The sequence below is a fragment of the Oryx dammah genome, unplaced genomic scaffold (genome assembly GCF_014754425.2).
Source record: "Oryx dammah isolate SB20612 unplaced genomic scaffold, SCBI_Odam_1.1 HiC_scaffold_29, whole genome shotgun sequence".
NCBI lineage: Eukaryota > Metazoa > Chordata > Mammalia > Artiodactyla > Bovidae > Oryx > Oryx dammah.
The window spans coordinates 97549370-97563364 of NW_024070213.1; the positions used below are offsets into that span (position 1 = coordinate 97549370).

General features: G+C 37.0%; 1 protein-coding gene across 6 annotated transcripts in view; it reads left to right on the forward strand.

Annotated features, from left to right (window-relative positions):
* ATP2B1 (ATPase plasma membrane Ca2+ transporting 1) overlaps nt 1-13995 on the forward strand; it is a 133178-nt gene that overhangs the window by 89009 nt on the left and 30174 nt on the right. For all 6 annotated transcript variants that reach the window (XM_040234434.1, XM_040234437.1, XM_040234438.1 and 3 more), the window contains exons 10-15: nt 2510-2752; nt 4839-5080; nt 7634-7871; nt 12612-12791; nt 13437-13524; nt 13888-13994. In XM_040234434.1, the coding sequence (XP_040090368.1) occupies nt 2510-2752; nt 4839-5080; nt 7634-7871; nt 12612-12791; nt 13437-13524; nt 13888-13994 (1098 nt within the window). The remainder of the gene's footprint in view (nt 1-2509; nt 2753-4838; nt 5081-7633; nt 7872-12611; nt 12792-13436; nt 13525-13887; nt 13995) is intronic.

Genomic DNA, 13995 nt, shown 5'->3' on the forward strand with positions numbered 1-13995 from the left:
CAGGGTTCCTCACCGTGGCCTGCACGGCCTGCCTAGTCTGCCCAATCTCTCTTTCTTTTCCTGTTGATCTCCCACATCTTTCTCCCACTCTGGTCCAGCCTCACCAGCCTTCCTGCTGTTTCTCAAAAACTCCAGCCCTCTTCTCACTTTTGGACCTGTGTGCTCCTTTCTTTGAATCATCAGCTCTCTAACTTTATTCAGCTCTCTTCACATGTTCCTGTCTCTGACCACTCAGTTTACAGTAATACAGTCCTTCTGTTCTCAAAGTAGAATGCTGAAAAAATGAGCTTGGATGTTTTTGCTGACTGCTGTTTTACTTAAAGGAATATTCTGTTTGAAGATTATTAATTTTCTTTTTTTATCAGTTTTATATCCTAAATGGTAAAAGCGAATTGGATTTTAAAAGAGTTAGCCTGGACAGTTTTTTTGTTTTACTTTTTTTTTAAATTTTTACAGTAACGTTGTGTTCATTTCTGCCATACAACAGCACGAATCAGCCATATTTATATATATATCCCTTCCTTCTTGAGCCTCCCTCCCTTCCCCCCACCCTTCCCCTCTAGGTCATCACAGAGCACCAGACTGGGCTCCCTGCGTTATATAGTAGCTTCTTCCCGACTGTCCACTTTATGCACAATAGTGTATGTTTGCTGAGACTACTTTTTCCACTCGCCCCACTTGCTCTCTTCCCCACTGTGTCTACAGGTTCATTCCCTACATCTGCCTCTCCGTTCTTTCCCTGCAAATAGGTTCATCAATACCATTTTTCTAGATTCCATATATATGCATTAATATACTGTATTTGTTTTCCTCTTTCTGACTGACTTACCCTGTATAACAAGCTCTAGGCTCATCCACTTCCGTGGAACTAACTCAAATTCGTTCTTTTTTATGGCTGAGTAATATTCCATTGTGTGTGTGTATACCACATCTTCTTTATCCGTTCATCTGTTGATGGACATCTAGTTTGCTTACAAGTCTTCAGCCTGGACAGCCTTGATCTTGCTTTCAAAATGGCTTCACATATAGAATTATACCGGATGAAATAATGCCGCTTTTGTCAATTTTCTAATGTTAGTATTTCTTCCTAAGTAGCACTGATGGCAGAAAGCAATACAAAGTAATCATAGTCTCTGCTCTAGCACTCTCATCTTCCATGTTCCCAAGAATTTTCAGCAGACTTGTCTTGATAAGAATATTTTGGGGCTTCCTGTTTAAGTTTATATTCAGGCGTTTCACATCTTTTGTTTCAAAAACGAAGTGGTGAATGTATCAAAGTAATAGTGAGATACAATCTTTTCGTCTACTTGATGTCTTAAAAGAATTAGAAACAATTAAGGGTAAATATAAGTTTTAGACACATAGGTAAAATCATTTTATTGGTCCTGAAATTAGCTCATTTTGAGTAGTCATTAATGATACTGATTTTTCAGTTGATCAAAAAGATGTAGGCAGAATTGATTTGCATTCCTGTGACAAAATGAGTAGGAGCATTTTGACTGTTCTTTACGCTCTCATTAAATGCTTATTTAGCCCAAACGTTACCACTTTTCACTGGGCTGTCCTCCTTATGGCTCCTCTGTTAGTGTTTTGCAAAACTGAACACCTTTTTTTTTTCTTTTCTTTTTTTACTGCAGAACTTTCTTTAAATCGTTAGTATTAACCCAGATCACAGTAATCTTCCTTTCCCAAACTTACTTCTTCAAGGAACCAGTTTCTTGCAATATCTTGCACATCAGTAGACACAGAACATACTTTGTAAAATAACTCTTTGCATTTTTTAACCCATTCCAGTTAACGTTTCAGGAATCAATTATTAAGCATTTTAGCCTAAATGCCTTTTGGAACTACAATAAAACTCATTTTCTTTAGAAACTTATCTTTTTCTTGTAAATAAGAGGAAGGGATGATCCTTAGGATGAGAATACCAGTGTATCACCATTTGGAGAAGATAAAAGTGACCCTTGCTGGTTTTGATATGTTACCTCAATCTATCAGAGTCAAAAAGAAAAAAGAAAAAAATTCAGGCAACTACATGCCCACAAATTCTATATTTTAACTGATAAAAGCTACTTTTTTCTTACTGACTGATTCAAGAATCTTTTGTTTTCCACTTAACAAGGAGACTTAAACCTTACATGTAAATACAGTGTTACATGGCTGTGAGTACAGATTGCCATTGCTCTTAGAATTTGAGGATGCTTCCTAGAAGCTGTTGGAGGCATGTCAACATGATTTGCTTGTGGATATCTGCCTTCATTTACTGGACTGTGTTATGTAGTGGGAAACTTATTGAAGCCACAGAAAGCTAGTACTTTGTTTAGCTTATTTGAATAGGCCATTTATATTAAATTCTTCCAGTATTAAATTGGTGCTTTATACTATGTATCCAAGTAAAGTTGGGAGTTATAGTTCTGATTTTAAAGCAAAGCAGTTTACAATCATTTTGATACAATGAGGTCATTGGTTTTATGTGTAGCTTAACTACCTCTTTTTTTGGTCACTGTAGAAAATGATGAAAGATAATAATTTAGTAAGGCATCTGGATGCTTGTGAAACCATGGGAAACGCTACAGCGATTTGTTCAGATAAGACAGGAACATTGACAATGAACCGAATGACAGTTGTTCAAGCTTACATAAGTGAAAAACATTATAAAAAGATTCCTGACCCAGAAGCCATTCCACCAAATATTTTGTCCTATCTTGTAACAGGAATTTCTGTGAATTGTGCTTATACATCAAAAATATTGGTAAGGTTTCTTTAATACTTTATGTATGAAAACTAATTTTTCCTTTTGTGATGATTTGCCTATATGTCGTTCTTAAGCCCTATCACTATTATTTATAAACAGAAAAAAATGTGTTAAGTTTTTAAATAAGATCTGTTGATCAGCGTATATATTATGTTTACTTATATTTTTCTTCTATATTTTGAATTTTCTGTGTTTAGAAACTTTTGAGCCACATAATCAGAATAAGTCCTCAATTTAAAATTTCTACTTCATTTTGTGAAAGACTAGGCTATCTTACTGTAGAAAGTCAACTTTCAATTTCCTGGAGCAAATTTTGAAACCAGATTTTAACTTACTATGTGTCATATATGCTTGCTATAGGCTCTGTTTGGTTTCTCAGTAGATCGTACCTATAAAGTGATTCTTAAACCTTTGGCACTAACTGAATAAAGTAACTCTAGACTTGTGGTGCGTTAGAATAAACTATTTTTAACTTTGCACATTTAAAAAGTTTTATTTATAACATAAAGCATGAGATTGTTATATGTTCTAGACTTATGGATGAAGACCATAAACGCAGTTAATATTGCATGAATTGGATTATTGGACTGGAAAGTTATGAGATCTTGGTTCTGCATCTAGCTTTGTCTTTTCCTAGCTGAAAGCCTAAGCTTTACTTTCTTCAGTTGTTAAGTGAAGATGGTTTTATCTGCCCTTCATACTGTTGTGATGATTACAGAAGGAGGTATTTGTGAAGATACTCTGAAGGAAATAAAGGTTTTATATGTATTTAAGGCAACTATATTTTAATGACTGTAATTTTAAGCCATAAAAAATGGTAAAGTAGATTTAATTTTGAACTATTTAATACAAACTTTTATGAAAACAAGAGAAAAGGAAGGGAATTAAAATCTATTAAGTCCTATATGTGTCAGGCTGCATGAATCACAAGCCAGAATCAAGATTTCTGGGAGAAATATTAGCAGCCTCAAATATGCAGATGATAGCACTGTAATGGCAGAAAGTGAAGAGGGACTAAAGAACCCCCTGATGAAGGTGAAAGAGGAGAGTGAAAAAGCTGACTTAAAACTCAGTGTGCAAAACTAAGATACAGTATATGGTCCCATCACTTCATGGCAAATAGAAAGGGAAAAAGTAGAAGCAGTAACAGATTTTATCTTCTTGAACTCCAAAATCACTGCAGATGGTGACTGCAGCCCTGAAATTAAAACACACGGGCTACTTGGAAGGAAAGTTATGACAATCTCAGACAGTGTATTAAAAAGCAGAGGCATCACTTTGCTGATAAAGGTCCATATAGTCAAAGCTATGGTTTTTCCAGTAGTCATGTATGGATGTGAAAGTTGGACTATAAATAAAGCTGAGCACCAAAGAGTTGATGCTTTTGAACTGTGGTGTTGGAGAGGACTTGTAAGAGTCCCTTGGACTGCAAGCAGATCAAACCAGTCAGTCAATCCTAAAGGAAATCAACTCTAAATATTCATTGGAAGGACTGATGCTGAAGCTAAATCTCCAATATTTTGGCCACCTGATGTGAAGCACCAACTCACTGGAAAAGACCCCGATCCTGGGAAAGATTGAAGGCAAAAGGAGAAGAGGATGAAAGAAGATGAGATGGTTAGATAGCATCACCAACTCAATAGACATGCATTTGAGCAAAGTCTGGGAGAAAGTGTAAAAGACAGGGAAGCCTGGCATGCAGTAGTCCATGGGATTGCAGAGTCAAACATGACTTAGTGACTGAACAACAGCAACATGTGTCAGGAACCAGCTTTAAACTTTACATGTCTTACCTCATTTAATTCTTGGATGCTCCTGTTGTCCTGATGTTGAAGCCAGAAACCATGGCAGTTGAATTAACTTGCCAGAAATTCACATAGCTAGTAATTGGCAGGGCTGAGAGTGGAATCCACGTCGTTTTTGCCCCAGACCTTCCTTCAGCCTTTCTTTTTCTATGTTCCTTCCTCTTTGAAATGCTGATACTAATAGAAGTTGCCTATATGATTTTGCTTAGAATGTCTCGTTCTGCTTTGCATTCTAAATTAAACTATGGTACTAGCTTCTAAACCTTTTTCTCTTATAGCCACCAGAGAAAGAGGGTGGATTACCTCGTCATGTTGGTAATAAAACTGAATGTGCCTTGTTGGGACTTCTTTTGGATTTAAAGCGGGATTATCAGGATGTTAGAAATGAAATACCAGAAGAAGCACTATACAAAGTCTACACCTTCAATTCTGTCAGAAAGTCCATGAGCACTGTCCTGAAGAATCCAGATGGGAGTTACCGAATATTCAGCAAGGGCGCATCCGAGATAATTCTGAAAAAGTAAGAGTAAAATGCTTAGACGAATAAATTGCTCACTGTGGTCACCTTATGGAATACCTACCCTGTTGTTATTGTTGATACTTTCTTTTTTGTGAACATCAGGCATTTGCTAGGACCTTAAAGAGTTTATTAGTGTAATTTAATGGTATTGACCTTTTGTCCAGGGTATTCCGCCATTCTCATACTCCAGCTTCTTTTATTTCTTAGTATTTTTCTACAGGGAAAATAAGCCCATTATATTCAATCTGTATGGTTTAACAAAATGAACACTGATATTTGTTCTTAGGCATGTTGAGTCCATTGCTGTATAGGATTACAAAAAATAAAAGCCTCCTGGGAAGAAAAATTCATGGTCATGTCTTCTATACTGCATTGTAGATAGTGGTGAATGAATTATACATTAGTTTTTAGAATAATAAAGCATTAAAACTTGATCTTGAGGCTCCTCCTTTTATATCAGAGTGAGGTTTTATCATACTAAATGCTCCTGCATTGTTGTATTTAAATACCTGCTCTCATTTTGGATGGTAATTTTTTTTTTTTTCGTACTGTCCATATACAGACCAGTGGCCCCAGTTTTGACATCACATGTTTAAATATAATTTTCCTAATGCTTATCTGTTATCACAAGCATTGAAATTATTTTGACTTTTTTTTTTAAATTTCAGTATAAAACTTTTTTAAAAAATTGAGGGCAGTTCTGGAAAATTAGAACTCCCTTGAAATTGCAATATTTAAAATATTTCCATTTTAGTTTGCTTATAAATGGATTATAATCCAATGTTATAATGTGTTTGGCAGATTATAATCTCACAGATTAAGAGAAAAATACATAAATGTTAATGCAAAATATGCACACAAAATTTGAAGCTGAGAGATCATACTATGAAGGGTGTAGCATTTAAGACAGGTTTTGGGATGAAGTTAGAACGTGAAGGTGGAGGAGGCCGCGTTGGAGGGAAGGAGGTGAGAGCATGCAGACCATGTTGAGGGAATAGCTAATAGTCATACAGTTCAGCTGAGTGGTGATGGGCTTTTGTGACACCTAGGACTTCTTTCTCCCCTTTACATGTGCTTGGTTATCTGACTTCCCTGAAGTGTGAGTTACCTTGTTTCTGAGGCTTGTTGGGAAGCAGGTAGATGGATGGATGGAGATTTTTGAATCAAAACCTGTCAGCTAGGCACCTCATTAGCTTTGAGATCTTCCTTTAGCTTCCATTTTTCTTCACTGAAAAAAGAGGATAAGGACCCCGAATTCCAAGACAGTGAGATGAAACAATGCACGTGAAACATCTCACATGGAGTATGCTAAGTAGACAGTATTCTTCTCACAGTGAAATTTACATTTTGTTGCGGAGGCTCTGAAATTCTAGACTCAGCAGTTAAAACAGTTAAGCAGGCCAGATAATGCAGCTAAAGAACTTTTTTCATCAGGTAGCAGAGTGAGCAAAACTGTGGAATTGAGGATAATTCTTGCATCAGGGAATAAGGTGGGTTGGGAGGAGGGGAAAGGATGGGCTGGAGACTGATATCAATTAAATGGCTATTACAGCAGCTTTAGCTCCAAGTAAGAGCAAGAAGAACAAGGGGCAAAAAGAAGGAAAGGGAATATTCAGAAGACTATTGAGAGGACAAGTACATAGGACTTAGGAGCTAATACTATATAGATGACAAGGGGAAAGGAAGTATTCAAGTGAGAGTTTAGAGTTCCCATTGAAATTATTGGTAGTAATGTTGATATATATTCAATGGTCAGTGAGGAGATGGCCTGTAGTCTCACCTGCAGTCAGTTTAAGGTACTGGTACAACATCTGAGTGGACTCTTAGGATGGAAAAACAATCAGAACAAGATGGGGATTTGGGAATCACTTTTCTAGTAGCAGGAAGCAGTGGCATCACCAAGCAGGAAGAACAAGAGAGGCAATGTGAAAAACTTTAGGTAGGGAAGTATATACAGTTTTATATATGCAGGTTTTATTTACTGAATTGTTAAAAGGTTGTAGTTCATTTCACTGAAACTAAAACTATTTTGGCATTATCTTTCATTCTAATAGAAGGCTTATTTTAACAGTAAGTTACTTTTTTCTTTCATGGTTAAAACAATATAGGTGATGAAACAACATCTCAGGTAAGGGGTTGATTGAACGTGGCTTTTTACTTTAAAAGAAGGACATATTTGGCAATTTTGTGTTACTTAAGACTAATATCTAAATCTATACCAAAATGTACAGGTACGTAGTTTATTCTTCTCTGCCACTAGGGGTTTTTGGTGAAAATTTTAAAGCCCTGCATTTCCTAAAGAGAAGTTTTAAGAATATCTTGAGTAACTGATTCAATGAAGAATGATCAAATGAGAACTATAAAAAGAGAACTGTTTTGTAAAGGGGAAAGTGAAAAGTAAATATGGTTGAAGCCTGTAAAAACGCAGCGTACATAGTTCTCTGAATTCCAGATAATCAGATTACATGATTTCTAGCCCGTCCAAGTCACTTAAATGGCATTAACTATTATCTTTGTTAATTATTGATGTTTGGATTCAACATTTCCTTATAGGTGTTTCAAAATCTTGAGTGCTAATGGTGAGGCAAAAGTATTCAGACCAAGGGACCGTGATGATATTGTAAAAACTGTGATTGAACCGATGGCATCAGAAGGCTTGAGAACCATATGTCTTGCATTCAGAGATTTCCCAGCAGGAGAACCAGAACCAGAGTGGGATAATGAGAATGATATTGTCACCGGCCTTACATGCATTGCTGTTGTGGGGATTGAAGATCCTGTGAGACCTGAGGTGGTGAAACGTTCTGTGTTCTGCATGTGCAGAAGGCACTAACTGTAACCGGTTTTCTAGTAAAATTCTTAGCCTTTGTGATTTTCTTTCCAATGTGAATCCAAGATGAGTGAAATAATAGTACTTGGGATGCATGTGCTGCCTATTGATGGTTTTTAATTCAGTAACTCCTCTTTGGGACCCTCCATGTTTATATAGCACCATAACCAGTGCCTTGAACTCAGTAGGTTTTTTCCCATTGATATTTATATTAAATTATATAGTACACACCTTAAAGTTATCTGTGTTCATGCTCTGTGGTCCAGCACTGTCTAATAGGACTTTGTGCAACCATGGAATTGTCCTGTGTTGTTCCATATCACAGCCACCAGCCACATGTGACTACTGAACTTTTGAACTGTGGCTAGTTCAACTGAAAAACGGAATGAAAAAAAAATTTTTTTCAGTTTAAGCATCTTGCTACCATATTGGACAGTGTGCAGCTCTAGACTTTGCTTTTTTTCTTAGTTTCTTTTTTTTAAAGTTTATTGAGCAATAACTTTTTTAAAGTTATTGAGACTATACGAGGATACTAGAGACACAAAGATTTTTGAGATCTCATTCCTAGCCTCAAAGTCACTGTCCTGGGTGGGAGCAGACAAATACATAGTTATAACCAGCGTATTAGTACATAGATACATATGGAAAGCATGTTACATGAGCACAGAACTTGAGCCCCCAACCTTTTAAAGCAATAACATGTTTAATACCTTCTTACTGGGTGCCAGGTATTGTGCTTAATGCTTTATGTGTATTATCTTACTTAATATTCACCTCTGAGCTGTAAGTATTATTACTTACAGAAAGATGAAGAAAAAAATTGAGATTTGTAGAAGTTAGCTGTAAACCATAGAGCTAGTATGTTCAAACCTAGCTCTCCTTAAGATATGTGTGCTTAAAAATCCACTGTGCTATATTAACCCTGAGAGGTGTCAAGTAACTGATTTCCCAGAGATTACCTGATGTGAGTCTTACAGGATGAAGATGTATTAGCTAGACCGAGAGAGAGAGGGGAAAGCACATTTGAGCAAAGAAGCAACATGAATAAAAAACACAAAGGCAAAAATGGCTTTCGTTCAGTGACTGTCATCAACTAATTGCTTCAACACCCAATATGTAGTACCAGGCAGTCATCTAGGAACTGGAAATACTGTAGTAAACACAATAATTATGAAACTTATACTCTAGAGAGGTAACACAACAGATAAAATGAGAGGTACTCAGTGTGCCAAGTGAAAACACATTCTGTAAGGAATAAGACTTGGTCTCTGCCATCATAGGCCTTCTAATCTAGTTGGCATGGGGTGTGAGGGGGCATCAGCTCTGACTAGTACAATGGCCATAAAGGATATGCACAGAGTGATAAAGATAACAGAGACCCCACGTTAAAGACTTCTGAGCATTTAACATTTAAGTTGAGCTCTGATGGCTAGAAGTGAGCCAACCATGTTAAGTAGCTGCAAGAACAGTATTCCAGGAAAAGGGGACAAAAAATACAGGAGCCTTAAGGCAAGAAAAAAGATAGCACTAAGTCATGTCTGACTCTTGCGATACCGTGAACTGGACCCTGTCAGACTCCTATGTCCATGGGATTCTCCAGGCAAGAATACTGGAGTGGGTTGCCATTTCCTTCTCCAGAGGAACTTCCTGACCCAGATATTGAACCTAGGTCTCCCACATTGCAGGCAGATGCTTTGCCGACTGAGCTATGCAGGAAGTATTTAGTTTTTCGAAGATAGAAAGGAGGATAGTGTGGCTGTAAGCCTGAACAAGAAAGGGCAGATGAGATTATCTTTGGCCTTACCAGGCAGTAAGGGCTCTGAATTGTATTCTGAAATGCAGTGGGAAGTCACTGAAGAAATTCAGGCTGGGAAGTGACATGATTCATGTTAAAATTGTACACGGGGTACTCTGTAAGAAATAGAGAAGTGGACACAGAGAACCCAGTGAGCTGATTGCAGTGATCTCAAACAGAGATGATCATGGCTTAGTACTTCAGCTGTGCCAGGGAAGTTGGAAGGAAAAGTTTGATTTCAAAGGAAATGGAGGTAGAACCGCTAGATATTCATATGTTGGATTTGGATATATCTATCTGACATTGTGGAGGTGTCTGAAAGAGCCAGTTATATGTCAAGCAGACATTTGGAACTAGAAGCCTGAAGGTGAAGTAGGCAAGAGAATCTCTGAAGGAATATGTATAGCTAGAGACTTAGGACAGAGCTATCTCCTAGTAACTCTTCTGGAGGAGTAGGAATCCCTCTTCAGCTTGCATACCTGAGTGGCTGGTAGATGGTATAAGAGACTAATAAGAGACAAAGCTGCCTATTTAGAGATCAAGGTAAATTCAGTTTGGACTTCTAGAGTTTCAGATGCTTGTGAGACATCCAGATAAATCATGTTTGCCAACCTTTGGTCAAAGGAAAACCATTCAAAGTTTTATACATTGATATATGGCTTAAATCTTATCTAAATACAATGTTAAATCAGGATTCCTTCAACTTTTGTCCTTTGGAAGATGTATTGCTCATTTTGTGTTCTTGGCACTGAGGTTGATAGGTTTTTTTTTTTTTTTTTTTTAAACATGAAAGTGGCAGTTCATTTCTTCAGTATCATGAAACGAGATGAGTGCTTTCAGAGGAATGAGACAGTGTAACAGGAGGTAGCTTTCCAGAGTGCATCTTCTGGACCGTACAGTCCTCATGTAGAGAATCCTGATTAATTAGATACCTGGACTAAATCCAGCTTTATTGCAAATGCATAGATGCTTTAAAAAGATTTGGCTTCTCTTCAGTTTCTCTGTAAAATTGGAGGTAACTTGTGAGTTTTAAGTGGATGTATTTGGTGATTGGTGGACTATTAATAATTTAGTTTGCTCTCTTAAATACCATTTGCCACATAGCGTTAACCAAGACCAGTTGTCACTTTCTTAGCCTGCTTTCCTCATTTCTGTTACCTGCATGGCCCTCTGGGTATTTGCATTTGCAGCCTCTGTTCTGAAAGGATCGTCATGGATTTTCTGGTTAGAGAAGAACAGGAAAGGATTTTCTAGGCAAAGGGAACTGCAGAAGCAGAGACCCCAAAATTATACATAGACTAAGTGTATCATAGAAAAAAACTTAGATCTTGGAACCTATTTTTTTTTAATTCTTTTCTGAAACACAATCATGATACTTAAGACTTTTAACAATAATTCCTAAATATTCATTATTTTAAAAATTTCCTAAATTATACCACAAATGTGTATTCAAATCAGAATCACCCAGTGCACACATTAAATCTATTGCCATGCCCCTCAAAGTCTTAATCTAAAGCATCTATAGGTTTCCTCTCTTTTCCATTCTTTCAGATTATCTGTCAAAAAACAAATAGTTTTATTTTATTCTAATCAGCAAATACACTGTCATATTTTTGCAGATTATTTGTAGAAGGACGTGTGTCCTGGGGAGTTTTCTACATTCCAGATTTTGCTGAGTGCTTTCCTGCTGTTCCCTGTAAACTGGTAGTTAGATCTAGACTAGGGTTTCCAGATAAAATACCGTACACCCAACTAAATTTTCAATTTTATCTAAACAGGTTTTTTTTTTTTTTTTAATGTAAGAGTGTCCAGTAGTACAGTATTTGGTCATCTTGTATTTTTTTAAATTGAAATGTGTTCAGTTTACAATACTGTGTTAGTTTCAGGTATACAGCCAAGTGATTCAGTTATACATTTTTTTTCTTTTTTTATTCTTTTCCATTATAGGTTGTTACAAGATATTGAATATAGTTCCCTGTGCTATACAGTAAATCCTTGTTTATCTACTAGGAAACTATTCTGAAGCTCAAGTGTGATACTCTGTTATACTGAGAACTTTGTGGTTTATAGTATAACAGTTGAGTAATCATCATATATTTTTAAGAAAGTGTATTAGAAAAAGAACTCTATTGTCAGGTATATCAGATGTTTTAAAGGGGAAACAAACATAAACACAGGGATGCCAATTAAAAAAAAAAAAAAAGCTTTTGCAATAGCTCGGGAAACAAGCATGGTGACGGGAATTGCAGGAAAGTTTGAGATCCAATTTGCAGGATTCTTTTGCCCTTACGGATGTAGAGGGTAAGGGAGATGGAGGAGGTCAGATCATCGTTAGGTTTCTATTAGATAGAGAGCGTAGTTTTCCTTTTGGGCACCCACATTCTGATGTCTGCTTCTCTGGTATAACTAAGAATCCAACTCACACAATGAGCTGGGAAAAAGATGTAGTAACGAGCACGTAGATGGTGGTTGGAGGTTCTAGAACAGGAGAGGTGACCCTTAAAAAATAACGAGTTGGGTGGAAAGTGAGTCTCTCTTTACCCCAAGAACACCAACAGTATATGCTGATGTCTGGGCAGTAGAACCCGAAAGGTAGAAAGCCAACCAGGAAAGAATTGCCTATTGGTTGCCAGAGGGAAAGGCTCTGGGAAAGGCCTTTGGCAAATGAATAATGCAGGCAAGTTAAATCAAATGATAACTGAAACCTAAACTAGGACTGTGGCAGTGGAAAAGGAAAGAAGAGGTTTGGGCATACTGCAAGAAATATTTAATATCTTGAGATGAAATGAAGGTTGTCATTTGTGGGACTGTGAGGCAATCTATATTTGTTCAGTGGGATTTTTTTTCCCCATCCTGGAAATACTCTAATTTTCTTTCATGATATGAATTTTTTCCACATTAACCAGGTGCCAGATGCAATAAAGAAATGTCAGAGGGCTGGAATTACTGTGCGGATGGTCACTGGTGATAATATTAATACTGCTCGGGCTATTGCCACCAAATGTGGTATTTTACATCCTGGGGAAGATTTTCTTTGCCTAGAAGGTAAAGATTTCAACAGGAGAATACGAAATGAAAAAGGAGAGGTAAGGGTGTTTTGCTTTTTAAGCTGCTATATTTTTAGTATATTAGGAATTTCATTCAACAGATACACTTTGAATATGCACTGTGTGTTAGGCATCACACCTGGAAAGGTGCAGCCCTCACCTCAAGAAGCAAAACGTTTTAGGAAATAGAGGGAACAAGTGATAAAGAAATTTGCCTTGAAGGGAGTGAGTGGTTTTTTTTTTTTCAGTCCGGGCCCAAGAAACACAGTATGTGTAAGCCAGTAAGGGGAGATGATTTTGGACAGGTTGCTATGGAACATATTTTAGGAGGCCCCAGACTTTGCACTACTTATGCTAAGGAGTTCTTATGTTCATAGGCAGTGGGGAGATGGTTAAAATTTGATCTTATAATAATGTATAACATTGTTCTCAAACTTGAGTCTGCATCAGAGTGACCTAGAGAGCTTTGTGTACATGGATTAGTTGGCCCCACTTCACAGTATCTTTATCAGCTAGGCCTTGGATCTTGCTCAGCAATTTCCATTTCTAACAAGTTCCCAAGAGTTGCTGATACTGCTGGTCTGGTAACCATCCTTTGAGAACCACTGATACAAATGCTAGATAGCTAATTTGGAATTAGAAAACTAGGCTTGGGCATGTTTTAACTTTGACGAAAATTTATAGATTGAGCAAGAGCGGATAGACAAGATTTGGCCAAAGCTTCGAGTGCTTGCAAGATCATCTCCTACTGACAAACATACACTGGTTAAAGGTGAGTAGGTTTTGCAATTTTCCCACAACTTTTTGATACAGAAATGCATTGCTTCCTAAAATAGTAACAGATACTGAATATTAGATTGACTCATAGATGTCATCTTTGCCAATAAAATCTAAATACATTTCCTGTTAATACCTTAGGTGGATTGTGTTTATTCTCAGTAAGTAAAACAGGATATAATAGCTAATACAACAGTTTCTGGAGTTGTTCCTTGCCCAGCATCTCAGCAGTTTCCATTTCTCTATGCTTAATTATTTTGAACTTTGAGTCTATATAACTGGCCAGCGAAGGTATATCCTACAGAATCACTATTAAATTAAACAAATCGTTTTTACAGCACAAATACTTTTATTCCAGGTATAATTGACAGCACTGTTTCCGAACAACGCCAGGTGGTAGCTGTCACTGGTGATGGTACGAATGATGGCCCGGCATTAAAGAAAGCTGATGTTGGATTTGCAATGG